A 24,852-nucleotide genomic window follows, 5' to 3' on the forward strand; every position below is an offset into this window, starting at 1 on the left:
ATCTCACTTTATAGAAGAAGTTTAAAAGTGTCTGCCCATTTATTAATATTTAATTATGTTTTTGTATTCCAGGAAAAGTTAAAACAACAGTGTAATATTTTTAGGTAGTGCAGTTTTAAAAGGGGTGCATTGAATTTTTCAGGCATGATGCAGGATGGATATTTTCTGCCTTAATACCTTAAGTATTGATAAGATGACTAATTTGACACCACAGATCACAGCTTTGTCATCTCAGGAATTCCACTTGCTCCCTTGTAAAGCAAGTCCTATCCCTATACACTGCTAGTTCCCCAACTGTCTTGGCATTTGCTCAAGCATCCACAGTCAAATAACTAACTGTGTGCTATATATGATATATACTGGATTCTTTCACAAGATCACAAAATTCTGCTTGCAGTATTGAACGAAGGAACTAGGATAGCAAGAAATAAAACACGAACCATGATATCAGGCAAACTTTTCCCTCAGTCTGAGCAAATAAACTGCAATTACGAATACTCAACAGCACCAAATACACCTTTCCTTCCATGTTTCTCTGTGCATCAGTTCCCCAGCCTGCCATGCAATTTATAGTTGTCAAGAGTCATTACTGATCTATTCCACACAGTCACAAGAAGTACAAATAAAACATCTTGAAATCCAATATACTAAAAGGAATTTAGCTTTTTTTCAATTCATTTTTTTGTGGGATGTGAGTGTCGCTGCTAGGCCAGCATTTATTGTCCATCCCTAATTGCCCTTGAACTGAGTGGCTTGCTAGGCCATTTAAGAGGGCATTTTAAGAGTCAACTACATTGCTGTGGGTTTAGAGTCACATGTAGGCCAGACCAGGTAGGGGCGGCAGATTTCCTTCCCTAAAGACATTAGTGAACCAGATGGGTTTTTACAACAATCAACAATGGTTTTATGGTCACCATTAGACTAGCTTTTTTTAAAATTCCCAGAATAATTGAATTCAAATTTCACCATCTGCCATGGTGGGATTCAAACCCATGTCCCCAGAGCATTCAGTTACCTTGAGGCAGTGGCTTTGATCATAGACCTTTATTTAACGCTTTCAGTTGTGACATTTTTTTGAGTTGTCTGTTTTATTCAAGCTGCTTTTGAGTACTGGATGCTAGCATATATGCTACCTGAATTACTCATGACCCCCTTCAATAGCTGCTCACTTTCAGCCTCCTTCACTGTTCCCATATGCCCTTCCTGATTTTCCTTTCCTTTGAAGTTAACAGAGGGGAAATTTGAGAATGGGGTGTAATGGATGATTGATCTACTACAGTCTATTTCCACTCTCGCAAGTTGAATTTCACCCCATAATCTCTTGTGGGCAATGCTGTGAGGGATTAACTAGTAAATAATAAAAACAATATGACCATGCACACATCTTGCTCATCATACTCAAACATAAGAAAATTTCAGCAAAACCATAGGCACATTTCTGTGTCACACTTTAATTTGATTGGCTTAAATTATATATTCATAAAAACATAAGACTGGCATACATGCAGATTTTAAAAAATTAAGTCATTTTTATTGTAATTCACTCATTTGTAATATTTATAAGGTGGCAAAGCAATCATAGCACTGAAAATACATTTCCAAATGCTTTTCACATGCCATTTTTCCTCAGCAACTGTAATTTCTAATATTCAAAATAAAGTATCTAACGTACTTCTGAATAACATTATCTATAAAGCTGTCCACTGGTATTAATTGTATTACATTAAAACGGCTGCCACTCTCAAAAGCCTGTGTTTGAAGTTGCTGGCTTGGCCCAAAAGCTTCTCTGCATTATCTGCAAACTAAGGATCTGGAGAATTTTCCATCATGACACAGTAGAACGTCAGTGAAAGTGTCTCACATTCAAATTTTATTCCTCCTCGTGTAAAAGAACTTTCGATTTTCTTTGCATTCGTATTAATTAACAAGCAACAGAATGATTCTTTTAAGTAGTTTGGTGTTACTAACTGTTTAATATTTAGATCAGAGACAGCATCAGTTAGTGGCAGGTAGTCAGCCAAAGGGGGAGAGTGCCTTCTCATCCTAATTTGAGTTCTTTTTTCCTTTTTCAAATAGTAACATATGAGCAGGAGTAGGCCATTCAGCTCATTGAGCCTGAATAAAGCACAAATTAACTGAATTTTTAATGGTTAAGTAAACACAAAGGGCAGGATTTTTTAGGTCCCAATGGGGAAGAAACGGAGGTGGGCAGGCACTAAAAATAGCATCACTGGCCAGCGTGCCGGTTTCCAGTCGCTGTTCAGACCGCCGGTGAGTTTCATGAGGATGGGGGAAAGACGGGTCCTGGAAACAAGCCCGATATGCGAAGGAGGCTAATTAGGTTAACAAGCTCATTGTCAGCTCGTTGAGGGGCAGTTTGGGATTTTGGTGGGGGTGCAGGGGTTGCACGCTGGGTCAGGGACAGACCAGGTGTACGGAGGCAGCAACACAGCAGGGAGCCAGTCATGGCCTCACCATCAACTTGGCGGGGGTGGGGGGCACGCATAAAAGGAAGCACGACAGAGAGGGGTACTTAGCCATCAGCACACAGGTGCCATAGGGTGTGAAGAGGTTGTGAGGAGAGTGGTCTGCTTGGGCAGAGCAGGGGTTCGTGACACACTTGGCATCGCAGGGGCATAAGAGGAAGAGGTTAGGCTTCCAGACATTATTGGGAATTCAGCTGAGCTCAAGGAAAGCAGCAGCTGGTAACAGGAGCATGATTCCCAGATTTTGGGTCTAGTGGCAATGAAGATCAGCATCCTCAGCAGCGGAGGCACAGCCTCGGGCTTGAGGAGGGCCGAGGAAAGGCACATAATACAGGCAGGCAATGGAGACTATACCTTCAGCATAGGGTCCACTGCCAAAGATAGAACTACCTGGTATATTGGAGAACCAGTGCTGGAGGAGACTGTGCCTATTGAGGCAGATGGTCACAGAGATTTGTGACCTTGTGGCAAGATCATATATCACAGCACTGCTCGCCATGCCCTTCCGGTAACCATCAAAGTCACTTTGGCCTTGAATTTATTTGCCTCTGGCAACCATTCTGAGACCACAATAAGAACTTCCAGCAGCTGCCATGACTCCTTCATCCTCTGACAATCCAGGGTGCCACTGCTCTTCATTCCACTCTCCAAACTATGTGGATGAATTACAGGGGACGAGGGATATCCCTTGAAGAAATGGCCTCTCACCCCTTTATGTGAACCCGAGATGGAGCCACTATGGCGCTACATCCAAAGCCATCTGCTCACAGGTGCCACCATCGAGCAAGCCATTGGGCTTCTGAAGATGCAGTTCCAGTGCCTGGACCAGGTCGGGTGGTACTCAGCAGTACACTCCTGCAAGAGTCTCGGGCTCTGGTGGTTTGCTGTGCTCGCCATAATATGGCCCTCTAGAGGGGAGTGGATCCTAAAGAGGGTGAAGCACTAGATCGACACAGCTCATCAGAGGAGAAGAGGAGGAAGAATGGAGGTGCCCGGGCAGCAGAGGACAGTGGCCGGTCTGGTGCAGAACTCGGGGTCTCGTCAGGATGCTGTCAATAGGCATATTTCAGCTGACCTTCTAACCCAGGGGGATGGCATGCTCTGGAATTCACTTTGAGTTGCCTGTAAGAACACTTCCATTGAAGATGCAGCATTGAATGGATCCACACTTATGGCCAACACATGATGCAGATCTGTCCTGAGGTCTCACTATTCCCTTTCAAAGAACTGTGCTTCACTTCACCACCTCTTCCCTCTTTTTGAGTTTTGCCGTTAAAGAATGGAAGCATGTCTGAGGTTATGTGTCCATATTTACGTTCTGTTCAAAAAGTGAAAAAGTGCACATTTATTGGGGAGACAAATCCCAGTGACACACTCAGTACTCTGCCCATAGCGGTGGCCTTCACTCTCGGCCACTTGTATGCGGTACTCCCCTTGTGACCTCAGATGAGGTGGAGGCAGCCTGCTTGCTTGTCTCTGCTTGCAGCTGTGACGCAGTGGCAATCGGCCTCAATGTGGAGGTGCCCATGAAGGCACCTCCAGAAGCTGCTGCACTGGTATTACTGCAGGAACAGCCTCAGTCACTAGATCCTGCTGCATAGACGGTTCCTCAGTCAAAGAAACCAAGGAGGCTGATGACAATGATGGCACTCCATGAGGGGTGGCACCCTCATCCTCCTCGGTGACTACTTCAGCCTTAGGCTGCGCTCAAGCCGGCTGGAGGGAGCATCAGTTGGGGTGCAAGTGGCATCCACCTCAAACATCTCTGCACCATCAGTGCTACTGACAGGTCCATGCTACAGAATGTGGCATGCATTCTGTGAACATCAGTACACAGTTCCTACATCTACTGACAGTGCTGCCACATATGGCTTTCCATGAGGTTGTCCACTCTCTCATGCATTCAAAGCCCTGAGCCATGGTGGTGCACATGAGGTGAATGGACTCCTCCAGCTTTCCTGTGCTGGGATGAGGGAGCAGTACCACAGGACATGCGCGATGCTAATATCATCACCCTCTATAAGAACAAGGGTGACCGCGGTGACTGCAACAACTACCGTGGAATCTCCCTGCTCAGCATAATGGGGAAAGTCTTCGCTCGAGTCATTTTAAATAGGCTCCAGAAGCTGGCTGAGCGTGTCTACCCTGAGGCACAGTGTGGCTTTCGAGCAGAGAGATCCACCATTGACATACTGTTCTCCCTTCGCCAGCTGCAGGAGAAATGCCGCGAACAACAGATGCCCCTCTACGTTGCTTTCATTGATCTCACCAAAGCCTTTGACCTCATCAGCCGACGTGGTCTCATCAGACTACTAGCAAAGATCGGATGTCCACCAAAGCTACTAAGTATCATCACCTCATTCCATGACAGCATAGCAGCGCCTCATCAGACCCCTTTCCTATCCTGAGTGGCATGAAACAGGGCTGTGTTCTCGCACCTACACTGTTTGGGATCTTCTCCCTGCTGCTCTCACATGCGTTCAAGTCTTCAGAAGAAGGAATTTTCCTCCACACAAGATCAGATGGCAGGTTGTTCAACCTTGCCCGTCTAAGAGCGAAGACCAAAGTACAGAAAGTCCCCTCATAGGGATTTAGGTCATTGACAAATTGTCTTGTCATCAGGCAAGCCAGGAGGACATGTTTTGATCTGTATCCTATTGCTCAGAGGACTGCAAAGATCATTTCGATAACAAAACAATTGCTGGCTGTTTCTGGAAGGTTCTGTTGGTGTTGAGCATTTATAATCGTGTAGGAAAATAGTAGGTGCCAGGACCGTATCTCCAACGCAGAAGTCCTTGAGGCAGCCGACATCCCCAGCATATACACCCTACTGAGCCAGCGGCGCCTGAGATGGCTTGGCCATGTGAGCCGCATGGAAGATAGCAGGATGCCCAAGGACACATTGTACAGCAAGCTTGTCACTGGTATCAGATCCACCGGCCGTCTATGTCTCCGCTTTGCAAACGCGACATGAAGTCCTGTGACACTGATCACAAGTCGTGGGAGTCAGTTGCCAGTGATCGCCAGAGCTGGCGGGCAGCCATAAAGGCAGGGCTGAAGAGTAGCGAGACAGAAACGCAAGGGGAGAGCCAACTGTCTAACAGCCCCGACAGCTCTTTAAATAATATTGTGAACCCTTTTCTCCTGCAAGACCAAGACTGTACACAGTACTCTAGGTGTGATCTTACCAATGCCCTGTACAGTTGTAGCAAGACTTCCCTACTTTTATACTCCATTCCCCTTGCAATAAAGGCAAACATTCCATTTGCCTTCCTATAATTACTTGCCGTACTTGCATGCTGACTTTTTGTGATTCATGTACAAGGACACCCAGGTCCCTCTGTACTGCAGCATTCTGCAGTCTCTCTCCATTTAAATAATATTCTACTTTTCTATTTTTCCTGGCAAAGTGGATAACCTCACATTTTCCCACATTATACTCCATCTGCCAAATTTCTGCCTACTCACTTAACCTATCTATATTCCTTTGCAGACTCTTTGTACCCTCCTCACAACTTGCTTTCCTACCTATCTTCGTATTGTCAGCAAATTTGGCTACAATACACTCGATCCCTTCATCCAAGTCTATTAATAGAGATCGTGAATAGTTGAGGCCTCAGCATTGATCCCTCTGGCACTCTATTAGTTACAGTTTACCATCCTGAAAATGACTCATTTATCCCAACTCTCTGTTTCCAGTTAGTCAATCCTCTATCTGTGCTTATATATCACCCCCAACACCATGAGGTCTTATCTTGTGTAGTAACCTTTTATGTGACACCTTACTGTATGCCTTTTGGAAATCCAAATACACTACATCTACAGGTACCCCTTGCTTGCAAAAACCTCAAAGAACTCCAATAAATTTGTCAAACACGATTTCCCTTTCACAAAACCACGTTGACTCTGCCTGATCGTATTGTGAGTTTCTAGTTTCTTACTTTCTGTCGCAAACTCCCCCCAGCCCCAATTCTTGAAGAGCGGTGTTACATTTGTGGTTTTCCAATCCAGTGGGAGCTTTCCAGAATCTAGAGAATTTTGGAAGATTACAACCAATGCAGCCACTATCTCTGCAGCCTGGAAAGAGGACCTCCCTCCTCTCTCTCACTGCCTTAAGGAGAATCTCTAGTCTGCTTCAGAGAAGTGAGGGGCTGCCCTGCCCTGGGTGCCAGCTCTCTGCCTCTCGTCCCCGATCCCTGGTGCTTCCATTTTCTCCAGCAAACAGCAGCTACAGTAATGGCTGCCATGGTGAGTTTAGATGGGGCCCTGCACTTCTTTAGTTCCATCTCAATTCCCAAATGGTTCAGACGTCGGTTTCCCAACCCCGGAGGGAAAATCCTGCCCAAAGAATTTTCTTACCAATAGCTGCATTCTGTTGATAGTTAAAAATGTAAACATTCTAATTAATCACAGCTATACTGTCAATACATCTAGCTGCACTGTGTTAGCCAACATGTTCAGCTACCTCACTCTCTAGCACCCACTATTCCATAACTCCCATTGTCTCCCAATGCCCATTTCTCAACTATTTATTTTCCCTAAGTGCCAACTGTCCAACACCTCTCTGTCACCTTACCCACTACGGCTGTATTCATTATAACTTAAAATATTGACTTGCCCTGCCACTAATTTGCATTCTATTCTGCCCCTGACACCCATCCCAAAATCTTACTATGCCAATTCCCCCAAATACTCATTAACTTTAACACTTTCCAGATCCTCTTCCACTCACTGCCTCTCCTTTACTCATTCCTCCACCCCGAGTATCACTACTTCCAGATCATCTTTACTCTTCCCAAACAACTCTCTCTGATCACGATTGACAAAGCTCTCCAGCCACTTTGACTGCTTGCACTTCCCTTTTCAAATCCATACAAACCCAGAACCTCTCTCCAAAATATATCCTCACCTTCTTGTACTGCCTTTTGCTCACGTTCAGGCATCATGCATTGAGGGAAAAGAGCCCTCCTTAGTCGTTCCCTTTGCTCTTCTTCCCGTGGTGCTAGACAAATTGGGTGTATGAGACCCATGTTACTACAGTTTTTCTAAACATTAAATAAGCAGAGCATTCCAATTCAGCCCTCTGTTGCCAGTTAGCTGAAACATTGAGGCAATGAGCAGTTCGCTTTTATGTGCCTTAGAATTGCAGCTAGCCTGGAAGACACACCCACTATCCTTTCTCTCCTCCTACTCTCCTTGCAAGGCCACGTGGTTTGCAATATCGTTGGAGAAAATTGTGCGTTTACAATTTAGGGCAAGTCTCCCCACCTTCCAACATCCTCCTGCAACCTTCCAGCCTGAACCCATCATCCATGACCCACCCAATGTAACTGTAACCCTTCCCTCTGTTACCATTGAACCTCCCCTCATTATCATGCAGTGTCACATTCAATTTATTTATGCCATCCCTCCCCCCCCCCCCGTTCTTACTCCCGTAACAATCGATATGCCAACTCTGTCCCTTGATCTTCTTCAAATTGACCTTAATATTATTGCTGAGTCTTGTTCCCCTCCCTATGATGTTGCAGAATACCCAACCATAAGTCTTTACCTTCCCCCCACTACAAAATTTATTTGTCCCATTGACTGTGACCATTGCCTCTGCCAGCCAGTACCCTGAGTCTGTCCCACAGGACCCTGATGTTGACAGCACTCATCCCTCCCTTTAGCCCTTCATGACCATCTGCTCTGTAAAGCTCAAATTGACTCAGCATCCCTCGTAGTTGCCCACATCCAGCTTCAGCAGCAATAACAACCACTACACACCCTGGGCGCTCTTCTCCTCCCTCCCCTGCTCCTCCATGCACCCAATCACCCCACCCTTTTCTCCCTGAGTACCCTCCCCTGCTCCTCCATGTACACAACCCATGCCTTCGTTGCCACACCCTGAGAAGAATCACCCTTGCTGGTGCCGAGCCTGGAGCCAAACATCCATTCCAATACTGGTGTTCATTTTGCCGATGAGTTCAAGAAAGGAAAACACTGACCTCAGCCTCAATTGCACAAAGGCGACTGTTGCACACCACATTGAAACAAATGTGAACTGGGTGGTACGCTTGCAATTCACTTAATCTGGCATAATTGTAACAAAGTGTAGCATAATGAGTGTTCATGGCATGTAAATAAATGCAAGGCTGCAATCTGTCACCATGCAGTGGGAACTCCAGAACGCTGCGAACACACCATCGACTTAATTTTGGTTAAAAAAATCCCACCGTCGGGAATCCGAAAAACACCTCCCGCCTAATTAAATCACCCCGCACGCCACTACATCTACTCTAGTAGGGGCCATAAAATTTCACCCTAAAACTTTATAGATCACTGGTTAGACCTCAGCTGGAATACCGTGCCCTATTTTGGGCATCATGCTTTAGAAACAATATCAAAGCCTTGGAAAGATACAGAGGAGATTAACTAGAATAGTACCAGAGATGATGGGGTTTCAGTTATCTGGAGAGCTGGGATTGTTGTCTTTACAGCAAAGAGGTTAAGAGGATATTTAATAGAGGTGTCCAAAATTATGAGAGATTTTGATGAGTAAATAGGGAAAAAACTGTTTCCACAGGCAAAAAGGTCGTTAACCAGAGAACACAGAAACACTTAAGGTTTTGGTCCAAACTGAACAATGAATCTACAGCTAAAAGGAGAAGCAGCTACAGAGAGGTGGGGCTTCAACCTGCATCAACCTGTCACATAGCCTTGGTGGGGTAGGGCTCAGCTTTATGGCAGACATATTTCTTTGCCAAAGCCTTTTACATAGAGTGCCTGAATTAAGCAGTTAGTGATGACCAATCCTAGCATGAACTAATGAACTTAGATTTCTAGGACATTAAGGTATTTGCCATGATACTAGCTGCCCTGTATAGGTACTTCCATGCTGGCAACAAATGCCTGTCGTACAGTTAATGAAGAAACAAAAATGACAACTGCTACAAGTTATTATCTGCAGGCTAAATATGAGAAGTATATATCCCATGCTCAATGCTTACCATCATTATGTTGCAAAGAGTCAACCAACTGTTTTAAGTTCTGTACTCTCTATTGGTGAAATCACTATTTACTGCGTTATAGTGTATATTTTTTTATTCTTTCATGGTATGTGGGCGTCGCTGGCAAGGCCAGCATTTATTACCTATCCCTAATTGCCCTTGAACTGAGTGGCTTGCTTGGCCATTTCAGAGGCAGTTAAGAGTCACCCACATTGCTGTGAGTCTAGAGTCACATGTAGGCCAGACCGGGTAAGGACAGCAGACTTCCTTCCCTAAAGGACATTAGTGAACCAGATGGGTTTTTATGACAATCGATGATAGTTTCATGACATCATTACTGAGACTAGCTTTCAATTCCCGATTTTTAAAAATTAATTAATTGTGGGCGGCACAGTGGTTAGCACTGCAGCCTCACAGCTCCAGGGACCCGGGTTCGATTCTGGGTACTGCCTGTGTGGAGTTTGCAAGTTCTCCCTGTGTCTGCGTGGGTTTTCTCCGGGTGCTCCGGTTTCCTCCCACAAGCCAAAAGACTTGCAGGTTGATAGGTAAATTGGCCATTATAAATTGTCACTAGTATAGGTAGGTGGTAGGGAAATATAGGGACAGGTGGAGATGTTTGGTAGGAATATGGGATTAGTGTAGGATTAGTATAAATGGGTGGTTGATGGTCGGCATAGACTCGGTGGGCCGAAGGGCCTGTTTCAGTGCTGTATCTCTAATCTAATCTAATCTTAAATTTCACCAGTTGCTGTGGTGGTAATTGAACCCATGACCCCAGGGCATTAGCACGAGCCTCCAGATCACTAGTTCAGTGACACCAAAACTACGCGACCCAATCACTGTCATGTTAAGGGCCCATTTCCCTCCTATAGCGCCAAAGAATACCTCAAGAAAAGATTTACTGGGCTTGTCGTTAGCTGTCCATAGGAGAAGAATATTTGAAAACTGTAGGGTGCTGCAGGAGTGACTTCCAGAAGAACTGTCAAGAAGATGTGCTGTTTTGTCTTGAGCTCCAGGTAGTGCTAATTTTAAACTGCTCTCTTGTATATTTCTGCACCTCAAACAGTAAGTCAGTAGCCAGAAAGTTTAAGTGTACAATGGTGATAAAAAGCATTAATGATCTTTCCTCTAGATAGATAATTATGTACAATCTCAAACATGCTGATATGAGAAAATGGTTCCTTGTAATAAGTGACAGTCCAGATATTCTTCAATTCTATTCAGGCAATAGGAGCTTAGTCAGGCAAAACTGTGGGTATCTTCTACTCCCACATTGAAGTATAAGGTCTCACCACAGGAAAGTAACTGATTAACAGCTCAGAGAATTGAGTTCTTCATCTCACAGATTTGAGGGCATGCAGTTCACAGAGAGCTCTCTCTCAGACTGAGAGTTTTTGCTGAGAGTTTAGCAGGTAGCAGCAGGAATTATCTGCATATTAAATGTCTGAACCAACTGAGATGCCACGCATTTCCAAGGCTGCATCCTTCCACTGAGCCTGTGGGCTTCCATTCCATGTAGCCAAAATACTTGGTCTTACAGACACGTACACCATTAATGATCAGTTTTTTAATTAACGTGATAGATACCTTTAGCAGTCACTGCAATGAGCTACATTAGATAAATATAAAGTAACAGCCATTTTAACTCGATGGGGGCACTTTTCTGCCCTACAGACGGTCTCCCTATAGAGAGCAAGACTAGGTCTGGGAACCAGCCATAAGAACTTAATGAAATTCAAGGAGAAAAATTGGGTTGGTGATACCACTGGGTTTAAGTGTGTGTCCAGCACTGTATCTCATGTATCATGAGGTGTTATACTAGACGGAGAAAAAAATCTAGACCACCATCTTTCACATATGCCATTTCAGAATTATGGTAATCAAATTCTAAGTTTGATTCCACAAGTTTTTTTGAAAACTGACGAAGTGAATGTCATAGAGTCGTTGGGCTACATTTTCATTATGGAGGTGGGAAATAGGAACTGGGTATGGTTTTGGATCAGAAATCATCTCAACAGACAATTAATTGGAGGCATGAGCCTGATCCGTTCCCTCCTTCCCGGAGTCCCTTTAAAATTGGGTCGCATTCCAGAGGCAGCAATCCCCAGTGCTAACCTCAGACAGCGCAATCTTTAAATTGCGCTCGCTTTCGTACTTGCACTCAGAAGGCTTTAAAATTCTGGCCCATAGTGTCATTATGGCATCGGTGGTGGTCATTCAGCCCATCGAGCCCATGCTGGCTCTTCGTAGAGCAATCCTGTCAGTCCCATTCCCGTGTTCTTTCCCCATAACCCTGAAAGCTTATTTCCTTTTGAAATCATCGATTGTCTCTGCTTCCACCACCCTCTGAGGCAGCGTGTTCCAGGTCATTACCACTCGCTGCGTAAAAAAGTTCTTCCTCACATCCCCCCTGCATCTCTTGTCCAAAAACTTCAATCTGTGTTCCTTAATCCTTGTGCCATCAGCTAATGGAAACAGTCTTTTTTGTTTACCTAACCAAAGCTGTTATAATCTTGGACACCTCTATCAAATCTCCCCGCAATCTCCTTTGCTCCAAGGAGAACAATCCCAGCTTCTCCAACCCTAACCCTTAACTAAAATCCCTCATCCCTGAAAACATTCTGGTACATCTCCTCTGCACCCTCTCAAGGACCCTAACATCCTTCCTGAAGTGTGGTGACCAGAACTGGATGCAACGCTCTAGTTGTGACCTAACCAGAGCTTTATAAAAGTTCAGCATAACTTCTGTGCTTAAAGACTATTTGTCTATCAGAGTCACAGAACAAGATCTGAACTGGTCAAGATAAAGACTTCCTTTGATAGCCAAGAGAGGGCTGAATGAGTAAAATATTAATCAGTTCACCACCTGCTTGCAGGTAAGGAACCTGTATGTGAAACACAATGTGGGGAATTTTCCTGCAGAGCTGATGGCGACTTTGGAGGCAGGCCAGCAAATTTGCACCAGAGGATGGCATGCTGCCTCCTTGCGATTTTTCCAGAGGCAGCGCCACAGGAATGACTGTTTCCCGCCCGGCAGCGGTGGGAATGCAATCAACCCAATTAAGGAGCCACTTGACAGTGCTAATTAAAGTAGCACAGCAATTTAGCCACCAATTTAACCATCTCCCCTCCCAACACCTGCTGTGTTTACAATCCGGCAAGCAAAATGAGGCAACTGCACAGCAGGAGGTGGAGGTTGTAGAAGGATTTTTAAATGATACCGGTGGAAAATGGCAAGGCTGCAGTCTTCCAATCTCGCAGTCTTGCCGTTGAGTGTTGAATTCTGGGAGACAAATGTCTCTGATTACCATGGGCCTCATGAGGTCTCAACTGTTCCCCTGATGCAGATGGTAGCTCCAGTGCTTCCCTGCATCTCCTGCTGTGGGCCTCAGCAGCATTCCCACTGGTCACACAGTGAGGGCTGTCGGCCTCTCTTGCAGTGAGCCGTGCTGTCCTGAGGTCCCACCCCCGGAACCCACTCGCCATCCCTAATTGGACAGCAAAAGCGGAGACAGCCTACTACTTGGCTGCCTCATAAAATTCAGCCAGCAGCCCACTACAACATTGAGCAGGGTCAGGACCCAGAAATGGTCCCGACGCTTGGAGCAAACTTCAGCCTAATATGTTGGCATAGTAAAACTGCTATAACATCTACTTATTAAATCTGGTCATTTCTTTGCTTTGATATTTATAGTTAAATTACAAAACTTATAATTTTTAAAACAGAGAACTAGAGATGGTTGGAACATAGCAGTTTATCTGTAGTAAATAAGTAGCTGGGAGTTGAAAACCTGTGATGGTGCAGTGTCACTGTTGACAATATAGTGGAATTACAGCATAACAAGATTAATAGGAACGCTGGGTAGGGGACTTCAATGTCCATCACCAAGAGTGGCTCAGTAGCACCACTACTGACCGAGCTGGCCAAGTCTTAAAGGACATAGCTGCTAGACTGGGTCTGCGTCAGGTGGTGAGGGAACTAACAACAGGGAAAAACATATTTGACCTCATCCTCACCAATCTGCCTGCCACTGATGCATCTGTCCATGACAGCATTGGTAGGAGTGACCACCACACAGTCCTTGTGGAGATGAAGTCCCGCCTTCACATTGCGGATACCGTCCATCGTGTTGTGTGGCACTATCACCATGCTAAATGGAATAGATTTCGAACAGATGTAGCAATGCAAAACTGGGTATCCATGAGGCGCTGTGGGACATCAGCAGCAGCAGAATTGTACTCAACCACAATCTATAACCTCATGGCCCAGCATGTCCCCCATTCTTCCATTTCCATCAAGCCAGGAGACCAACCCTGGTTCAATGAAGAATACATGAGGGTATGCCAGGAGCAGCACCAGGCATACCTTAAAATGAGGTGTCAACCTGGTGAAGTTACAACAGAGGACTACTTGTATGCCAAACTGCGTAAGCAGCATGCAATACACAGAGCTAAGCGATCTTATAACCAACGGATCAGATCTAAGCTTTGCAGTCCTGCCACATCCAGCCGTGAATGGTGGTGGGTAATTAAACAACTAACTGGAGGAGGTGGCTCCACAAATATCCCCATCCTCAATGATGGGGGAGACCAGCACATCAATGCAAAAGATAAGGCTGAAGCATTTGCAACAATCTTCAGTCAGAAGTGCAGAGTTGATGATCTATCTTGGCCTCTTCCTGAGGTCCCCAGCATCACAGATGCCAGACTTCAGCCAATTTGATACACACCGTGTGATATCAAGAGACAACTGAAGGCACTGGATACTGCAAAGGCTAAGGGCCCTGACAATATTCTGGCAATAGTACTGAAGACCTGTGCTCCAGAACTTGTCGCACCCCTAGCCAAGCTGTTCCAGTACAGCTACAACACTGGCATTTACCCGGCAATGTGGGAAATTGCCCAGGTATGACCTGTACACAAAAAGCAGGACAAGTCCAACCCAGCCAATTACCACCCCATCAGTCTACTCTCAATCATCAGTAAAGTGATGGAAGGTGTCATCAACAGTGCCATCAAGCGGCACTTGCTTAGCAATAACCTGCTCAGTGACGCTCAGTTTGGGTTCCGCCAGGGCCACTCAGCTCCTGACCTCATTACAGCCTTGGTTCAAACATGGACAAAAGAGCTGAACTCAAGAAATGAGGTATGAGTGACTGCCCTTGACATCAAGGCAATATTTGACCGAGTATGGCATCAAGGAGCCCTAGCAAAACTGAAGCCAATGGGAATCAGGGAGAAAATTCTCTGCTGGTTAGGGACGTACCTAACGCAAAAGAAGATGGTTGTGGTTGTTGGAGGTCAATCATCTGAGCTGCAGGACATCACTGCAGGAGTTCCTCAGGGTAGTGTCCTAGGCCCAACCATCTTCAGCTGCTTCATCAATGACCTTCCTTCAATCATAAGGTCAGAAGTGGGGATGTTCGCTGATGATTGCACAATGTTCAGCACCATTCGCGACTCCTCAGATACTGAAGCAGTCCGTGTAGAAATGCAGCAAGACCTGGACAATATCCAGGCTTGGGCTGATAAGTGGCAAGTAACATTTGCGTCACACAAGTGCCAGGCAATGACCATCTCCAACAAGAGAGAATCTAAACATCTCCCCTTGACATTCAATGGCATTACCATCGCTGAATCTCCCACTATCAACATCCTGGGGGCTACCATTGACCAGAAACTGAACTGGAGTAGCCATATAAATACCGTGGCTACAAGAGCAGGTCAGAGGCTAGGAGTCCTGCGGCGAGTACCTCATCTCCTGCCTCCCCAAAGCCTGTCCACCATCTACAAGGCACAAGTCAGGAGTGTGATGGAACACTCTCCACTTGCCTGGATGGGTGCAGCTCCAACAACACTCAAGAAGCTCAACACCATTCAAGACAAAGCAGCCCGCTTGATTGGCACCCCATCAACAAACATTCACTCCCTCCACCTCTGATGCACAGTGGCAACAGTGTGTACCATCTACAAGATGCACTACAGCAGCGCAAAAAGGCTCCTTAGACAGCACCTTCCAAACCCGTGACCTCTATCAACTAGAAGGACAAGGGCAGCAAATGCATGGGAACATCACCACCTGCAAGTTCCCCTCCAAGTCACACACCATCTTGACTTGGAACTATATCACCATTCCTTCACTGTCACTGGGTCAAAGTCCTGGGACTCCCTTCCTAACAGTACTGTGGGTGTACCTACCTCACATGGACTGCAGCGGTTCAAGAAGGCAGCTCACCACCACCTTCTCAAGGGCAATTAGGGATGGGCAATAAATGTTGGCCTAGCCAGCGACGCCCACATCCCATGAATGAATAAAAAAAAATAGGTAATTTTGATTATAAATGTGGACATTTATAATGGGAAATGGTTGACACAAAATGTGACATGAACTAAGGTTTTAGATATAGGAAGCACATGCAGATGCAAGATTTTCAATACACTACCATCTATCATGGGATTGGATATGTAGATAGGAGAATATGATTGCTCTCTTACCTGTCTCTATTAAATGTTGCAATCTCTCTCTTCCTCTTTTCTTCTAGTTTTATCTCTTTAATTCTCTTTTTTTCTACTCCGTCTATCTTTCTCACATTTATAGATTGTTTTGCCTATTTTTCCACAGAAATTGACCTAGATACGATGTATTATAAAATCTTTTATGTTAAAGCTTGCTTTACAAGAATTAAATTCACAACATGGCTGTTAAGTGTGTATTAATTGTCCAAACCTAACATCCTGGAGACAATTAAAATCATTTGACATTTTAGCAACTGTTCACATTCATTGCCGCTGTGACAATCCTATTCACTGGAACTGAGCAGGGGCCACTGCCAAGTTGGGTGGGTGGGCTCCTCTTTGGGGGAGGGGTTGGCCTGTAGTAGTTAGTTTTTAGTGAAAGTTAACATGGAGTCAAACTTAAAAAAAAGAAACAGACTTTGTTCAAAAAGGAAAAGGCAGCTGGATAGTGGAGTGGAATGAGACAGTTAAAAAGGATCAGAGTTTGCAAGGTAAGGTTGTTCCGTTGGCTGTAGGAATGGATGCAGAGGGATTATTCTGTTTAAGTTAAATTGGCAACCCACTGATATGGAAGTATCGTGCGTTATTTAAATTGCATCATTATGTGAATATAAGTTGCAACGATTGAACTGAGAAACATTTATTATACCCATTATTCCAAGTTTCTATTCACTATAGAATAAAAAAGTTTATGAATCAAACCAAACTTTACCTTACCTATTGTTAACTCGATGTGTTTTCAGTGAGATTGAAAAAATGTACGTTCTAAATACCTGAAAATCCAGTTCAGATCGCAAGGGGGTTCTGCTGTTACAACTCTGGACCTTGCTATCATATAAGTAGATTTAGGACAGTGGGTCAACTTCCATAAAAGTAAGGCATTCAGACTGTTTACAGGAGTGACTGACAACGCTGAACCCAAGAGTGAACAATGGCTGGAATTTTACGCTCCCCCCACCAAGGAGCGAGATGATGGCCGGTGGGGGGGGCTGTGGTTGGGGGACATAAAATGGAGTGGAAGGCTCGGGGGGCGCTTCCCAATCCGCTCCCACCTCCGCTGCCATTTTACACGGGGCGGCAGCAGTGGGAAATGGCCCACCCGCCCCAGGCGGCTCTCTGACAGCATTGGGGGGTGGGTGACCCTCCTGGTCAGGAACTCTGTGCCCGAAGGGCCGCCCCTGATGCCCCAGCTACCCTCAACATACAGCGCGTCCCTCGCCCCCCCAATTGACCACCCTTGCCTTGCTGGGACCCGACCGATCACACCCGGCGAGGCCCCTAAAACTTAGCAGGACTGTGGGGTTGATAGGAAGGGAGGAGGTTTGTGGGTTTTGGAGGCACTGAAGGAATGATCTTGCAATTTCACAGTACTGGGACAGCAGTCCTACAATTGGGTAGAACTGGGGAGCATTGCTTAGTCGTTTCCAATACTGAAGAAGGATTCTACAGTCTTGCAGAATTGGGGAGGCAATATCATGGATCAACAGCACTGAGAGGGGCCTTTCAATGTTGGTGAGAGATGGAGGTGAAGAATCATGAGGGTCTGAGAAAGCAGGGCAGAAGTAGGGAGGTGGGGGAAGTGTCATGGCATCAGGTAGCACTGAAAAGGTTCCAGGGATTCAAGAGCACAAGATGGAGATAGTTCTAGATCCTGGCAAAAAGGCGGTGGGGGGGGGCAGGGAGAGGGGGCGTAAGGGAGGAGTTCAGGGCTTCAGAGGCTTGGCAATATTCAGAGGCGGTTCAGAGCTTTGGCAGCAGTGTAAAGTTACTGAGGATAAATCCAAAAAGGTGCAGCAGCACTTCAAACTTCTGCTTCCATGTGTGTGAGCTTCTGCTATGTAGCTGGGAATGTAGCAGGAACATACAATGAACCACTAAAGGGGATGGTTAGGCAGGAATAGGCACATGTTCTAAGTTGGGCAGATGTTTCATTGTGTACTGTTCTCAAACTCCTACTGCACATATTAGAAGTTTTACCTTGCCTATGTAGTAAAAACAAGCTTATAAAGTAGATAAAACATAAATGGGTCAAAACAATTTATATTTTGACTTCACAGTTATAGAATGCTACAGCATAGAAATGGGCCTTCAATTCAGCGAGTCTATGCCACTGTTTATTTCCAGATAGTCTAATTCAGCTCTCCATATCTTTTATATATTTATCATTCCTCCTATGCTTAAAATTATTTTTCCACTACCAGGGCTGCTCAATTTATAGAATCAATGTCTACTGCAATAGTTTACTTACAGTGATGCAAGTGGAAGTCATTTGGTGCTTTGGCAGACCACAGCCTCATAGTGTTCACAGTGTTGTTCAGATATCCTGGCACTGGAGTATCATATGGTATGGCAAGAACTACCTGCAGGTTTATCAGCAGCACAAAAGGCATTGTATTTTCAATACAGAGGAAGGGACTACTGTCCTCTAATTGTAATGAAGAGTACGCATATGAAACACAAATAATCTGTGTTTTTCTTTATAGATGCTGACTGATCTGCTGTGTATTTTCAGTTTTTTCTGTTTTTATTTCAAATTTCCAAAATTTATAGTTTTTCCTTTTGGTTTGATTTGCTAGTGACAAATTGCAAGACACAGTAATTAGAATATTCCACATATTTATTGTTCCATACAGAAGTCTGAAACTCATACTTCAGCTGAACTGACAACCTTATTTTTGTTAATTTTTTCTTTACATATTTGATAGCCATCACAAGAGTTTAAATACTGTTGTCTCATCAGTGCTTCATTGTATAATCATCTTGGAATGAAAGATTATGCAATTATTGCAATATTTCAAAGTTTTGACATTTCAGCTTTCAAGGAATGGGGCCCCAGTACTAAACATCATTCAGTTTTTATAGGTAGAGGCATAAGAACATAAGAAATAGGAGCATGAGCAGACCATATTCCCCCTTGAATCTGTTCCGAAAATCAATATAATCATGGCTGATCTTCTGCCTCAAATCCATATCCCTTAATTCCTTGAGAGGTCAAAAATCTGTCGATCTCAGCCATGGATATATTCAACAATGAAGAATCCAAAACACTCTGGGGTAGACAATTCCAAAGACTAACAACCCTCTGAATGAAAAAATTCTCATCTCAGTCCTAAATGATTGACTCCTCCTGAGACTGTGCCCCCATGTTCTAGATTTCCCCAGCCGGGGAAACAACTTTTCAGTGTCTACTATGTCTAATCCCTTCAGAATGTTTCAATGAGATCACTTCTCATTCATCTAAACCCAATTTACTCAGTCTCTCATCATAGGACAACCTGCTCATCTCAGGAACCAATCTTCTGAATCTTCCATGCACTGCCTCCAATGCAAGTACATTCTTCCTTAAATATGGAGATCAAAACTATGCACAGTACTCCACATGTGGTCTCAGCAAAGCCCTATACAATTGTAGCAAGACTTCTTTCTTCTTATACTCCTATCCCCTTGCAATAAATGCCAAAATGTCATTTGTCTTTCTAATTGCTTGCTGTACCTGCATGCTAACTTTCTGTGTTCATTGTACCCAAGTCTCTCTGAATATCAACATTTAGAAGTTTCAGCCTTTAAAAACTTTTCTGCTTTTCTATTCTTACTCGCAAAGTGAATAACCTTACATTTCCCAACATTATGCTCTATTTGTCACCTTGTTGCCCACTCATTTAGCCTGTCTATATGTCTTTGCAGCTTTATTGTAGCTTCCTCACAGCTTGCATTCCCACCTAGCTTTGTATTGTCAGCAAATATGGATACATTACTCTTGGTCTCTTTGTCTACATCATTAATATAGACTGTAAGTAGCTGAGGCCCCATTTATCCCTACGTCCTGTCCATTAACCAATCCTCCATCCATGCTAATATATACCAGCCCCAACTACTTAAGCCCTTATCTTGCGTTTTAACCTTTTGTTCGGCACCTTATCGAATGTCTTTTGGGAATTTTGAAGTTACGTCTTCAAAAACTCAAATAAATTTGTCAAACATGATTTTCCTTTCAGAAAACCATGTTGACTTTGTCAGATCATACTATGCTTTTCTAAGTGGATTGTTAAGATTTCCTTAATAACAGATCCCTGCATTTTCCTGACGGTTGATGTCAGGCTAACTGGTCTACAGTTTTCTCTCTCCCTCTCTTGAATTGTGATGTTACATTTGCCAACAGTTGCTGGGACCGTTCTATAATCTAAGGAATTTTGGAAAATCATGATCAGTGCAACCACAATCTCTGCAGCCACGTCTTTTAGAATGCTAGTATGCGGGCCATCAGGTGCTGGACATTTGTCGACTTTTAGTCCCTAAGTTTCTCCAACACTTTTTCTCTGCCAATATTAATTATTTTAGATTGCTTACCCTCTATTTCCAGTATGCAATTTGTGTCTTCTACTGTGATGACAGACACAAAATATTTGTTCGACCTCTCTGTCATTTCCCCATGATAATTTCTCTTGTCTCTGCCTCGAAGGGACCAACATTTACTTTAGCTACTGTCCTCCTTTTTATATACTTGTAAAAGTTCTTACAATCAGTTTTTATATTCCTGGCTGGTTTACTCTCATTCTATTTTTTCCCTTTTTAATCAACTTTTTGATCGATCTGCTGGTCCTAAAATTTCCACAATCCTCAGGCTTATGACTATTCTTTGCAACATTATAAGCACCTTCTTTTAATCTAATACCATCCTTAACTTCCCTAGTATGCCATAGATGAATCTTTCTCGCTGAGGTTTTGTTTTTTAATGGAACATATTTTTGTATTGTTTCTTTAAATGTTTCTCACTGTTTATTTACCGCCATACCTTTTAGTCTATTTACCCAGCTCTCCCTTCATACCCATGTAATTGGCTTTGTTTAAGTTTATGATTCTTATTTTGGACTCGAGTATGTCACTCTCAAACTTAATATGGAATTATGATCACGTTTTCCGCAGAGGATCTTTTACTATGAGATTAATAATTAATTCTGCCTCATTACACGAGACTAGACCTAAAATAGCTTTATCCCTAGTTGGTTCCACAATGTATTGGAAAGCAAACTGTCGCAAAAGCATTCTCCAGACTCATCTTTCAAACTACCTTCGTCAATTTGATTTGCCCAGTCTATATGAAGGTTAAAGTTCCCCCACGATTATTACATTAGTTTTGTTAGAAGGTCCAATTATTCCTTGCTTAATGCCCTGTCCAATTGTTAACTACCGTTAGGGGGCCTATATACTATTTTCACCAACATTTTCTGCCTCTTGTTATTCCTAATCTCCACCCATAGTAATTCACTTCCTGATTTTCTGAGCCAAGATCCTTTCTTACTACTGGCCTTGTGTCATCCTTTATTATTAGGGATACTCCTTTTCCATTCTACCTGTCTTTTTGAAATGTTGTGTCCCCTGGAATATTTATTTCACTGACTTATTTGGGAGTTGCATAGAGAGTTGAGTAAAAAAGAAAACACAGTTCAGCTATCACACCCTCTGTTTTGAAAAACCTTGAGCTAAAGGTGCTGTTTGGATGAGCTTTCTTGCGAAGGAGGGATGATGTTTGTACCAGGGCCAGAAGAATTGCTCAGCTTGGACTCTGTGACCACATTCAGTTAGCCAGCCAGGTCTGGACTAGATCAAAATGATCATCTGTTCAAAGCCTTAGCCACGATAGACTGATCATGGAAAAACCTCTCTGGTTTTGTAATATACCAGTGACAATATCAGAAGAAATTACAAACACACTGTGTGAGATATAGCTGATTTCCTATGATGGCACTCATTGGTAGTCTGGGATTGAGTGCACAGTTATATGCCTAAAATTTCTGCAGGGGCTCTTTGGATCTCCAGTCATAAGAACATGAGAACCCATGAGTAAATTTTAATGCATAATGTTTAGCTGCTGCCATGACTGGTCACATTAAGGCCACTTGTCAGGAGCTCTCAATATGGAAGCATGCTCACTAAGTCCTGAGATCAATTAAAGGTTAATTATTATTGTTGGATGTTACCTTGGGTTGAGAGCTGCTTGGTTACCCCTCCTTGTTATCTCAATAACTTCTCTGAGTTACCCCAAGATCAGAAAATATAGCAGGAAATCATGTTTTAATACTTTTAAAAAAATAAAGATTGTTCAGTTGTGATTCCGTGATGTTTTATACAAAGTGTGAAATATGCAGTGGGACAGAGATTCTCAAACATTTATTTAAATCCTGTCAGATTTCCCATGGCATTGCTCACACTAACAGAATATGCTGTTTTATAACAATAAGGGTGTTTATGCCAAGCAAAAGTGAATGTCATGACCACTAATTTAGTATCTGAATAAGTAAAATACCATTTTTATTGATTGGTATTCTGGAATTTCTACTGGTGCTTGTGAATTGAATGCCATGACTCTGTCCATTATTCTGTGAAAACAGCAAATGTTTTACATTTAAGATACATTTTCCTTTACCTATGTATTTAATCTTTTTCCATTCCAGTTTTACAGCTGAGCATACACAGCAAGATGATATTCAAGGAGTACCAGGTAGAATTACAAATCTGGCATTTAGCAATACTGGTAGATGGATTGAAATTTAGCTGCACTGTGGGTAGTTCTGGGCTTTGATAGCACTGGGTTGATCTTGAGTTTTGACAGAACTGAGTAGGGGCCCTGGATCTTGATAGCACTGCAGTGAGGTTGTTGGCATGGCCAGGATTATTTGGCCTAGCATCCTGGCAGAGGGGGCAACTGGAGTTTGGTAGAACAGTGCAGGGGAACTAAGAATATGGGGTTTGACTCACTGGTGGATTTCTAATGTCAGTCAGCAGTGAAGAGCAAGAGGAGGAGAAACAGGAAGAGCAGGGTGGCATGGATCTCACACTGAGTGTGGGTGGAGGCATCCCATATCTGACTAGTTTTGTAACTTTCTAAGAGATCTCAGCAGACATTACATTTGGTGTTTTTTTTTTTGAGTGGTTGCTGGAAGTTTATCAGTGTCTTTCCTCCTCTATCTGTACATCTCTTTTGTGTCTCTCTTTGTCTCACAAAGGTGTCAGCAATTAGAATGCTAACATCTTTTAACTATCAACAACAGGCGCTAGATGATTTTTTTGCTTTCGAAATTCAGAATTTTTTTTTAAAAACAAGAACTAAAATTATGATAAGGAAGGACATTCTGGTTCCGAAAACCCCTGTATCCTGTTACCAGCTGAAGAACAGTGGTACACAACTTACAACTGTGGGAAAATTCCAATGCTGACCCTGTGCAAATTTCCAGGCTTAGCTTATTAACATGTAGGATACAGTAATGGAATGTAACCCCTGCTGCAACAGTGGGTAGCTAAGTCTTGGTGCTACATGCCTTCAAAGCCAGCAACTTTTTAAAGGGCAGGAGCTTACTGAGGATGCATCAAGTAAGTGGAGAGTACCTTGGTCAGGAGGAAAAGATTGGCTACTACTGTGGGGCATAAAAAATGGCACAACAATTATTTTGAGCGCAAGGAAAGAAGAATTTATAATGACTGCTGAACTGCTCCCTTCTGTGATTTGAGGAGTGCACAGGCACATCCTTAGCTACTACAGAGGAGTACCTAATGAAATGTCAGCACCATCCTGAGGACACTCAGCAGTGGCCTCAAAATAATTGCCATCCATACTGCCCTCAAAGTGCTAAATTGACAGTTTCTTTGATTGGAACCTACAGATTTTATTGGTGCAGTTGAGGGAAAGGAGGGCCCAAATGCTAGTGGTCTATGGCTAGAAACCAAATAAGTAAGTGGCTAGAGCTATGAGGAAAGAGGTGGCAGTGCCTTTATTGCTAATCGATATCGGACAGCATTGTACATGAAGAGTTATGATCTGTACAGGGTTGAAATGTCTTATCTTGATATTCCTAAAGAATGTGATATCATCATGGCTTAAAGCAGTGCATGATATTAGCTGATACTAAGAATACACGAATATGAAAAAATAAAGGAATGAAGAGTAGAACATTAGTTGCTGAAAACATGCCATTGTTTTTGTTTTACACTATACAATTGGAGCAGGGAAACTCAAAACAAATAAAGCAACACATTAAATGCACCACCACTACTCACTCACTACTCAAGATTAATGTTGAACATTTCGGCAAAATATATTCATACCACCAATCAGCAATCAGATGCACTTCCATCAAGAGTTCATACAATATACTGTTGCAAAATTTCACACCTATATTCATTACATAAACAGAAAATATTGAAACCTTTCCCTGAAAGCCTTATACTTGCTAGGTGGGGGGCAAACAAAAAATGGAAAATTAAAATTTACATCTGAACTTCTGGCGTTGTACAGCTTTCAAGTTGTTTAATTCTTGTAATTGCGATTTCTAAATGGAAATTCTATTCAAGTCTTACCTTACCTCATATTATACGGTAAAAGTGATGCATTGCGTGTCAAGCATTACTTTGGGGTGTCCTGAAGATATAAAAGGTGCTATATAAATACAAGTGTTCTATCATTGTTGTTAGATATGAATTAATGGCTAGAATTGAATCAATGTGTTCAAAGTAAAACCTCAAAAGTAAAACCAGTGATGATTTATAAACCTGAAATGAGATTAGAGGTTTATGGTTACTGCAGTCTATCTATATACTACCTAATGGAATACTCATGGGGAATGTTTTACTCAGGTTTGGGTCCACTATACGGTTAGCTAGTGTGCTCCATGCTTTTAATCCTCTGGTATCACATATTAATGATTATAACTATTACTAAATGATTTTAAGGAAATAGTATATATGTGTAATCAGTGTATTGTATATCAGTGTTATTTCAGGCTGTTTATCATACTTCTTTCTCCATGTACATAACAGTGTTAACCATTTCACGTTAACATAATTTACATCTCATGTGGGGGAAGGAT

At 43.2% G+C, this 24,852-nt stretch overlaps 1 protein-coding gene across 1 annotated transcript in view; it reads right to left on the reverse strand.

Moving 5' to 3' along the window:
- pygl (phosphorylase, glycogen, liver) overlaps nucleotides 1-24,852 on the reverse strand; it is a 171,013-nt gene that overhangs the window by 95,279 nt on the left and 50,882 nt on the right. Inside the window, exon 6 of the mRNA XM_068038311.1 lies at nucleotides 18,240-18,351. Within this exon, the coding sequence (XP_067894412.1) occupies nucleotides 18,240-18,351 (112 nt within the window). The remainder of the gene's footprint in view (nucleotides 1-18,239; nucleotides 18,352-24,852) is intronic.

This window comes from Heterodontus francisci, chromosome 9 (genome assembly GCF_036365525.1).
Source record: "Heterodontus francisci isolate sHetFra1 chromosome 9, sHetFra1.hap1, whole genome shotgun sequence".
NCBI lineage: Eukaryota > Metazoa > Chordata > Chondrichthyes > Heterodontiformes > Heterodontidae > Heterodontus > Heterodontus francisci.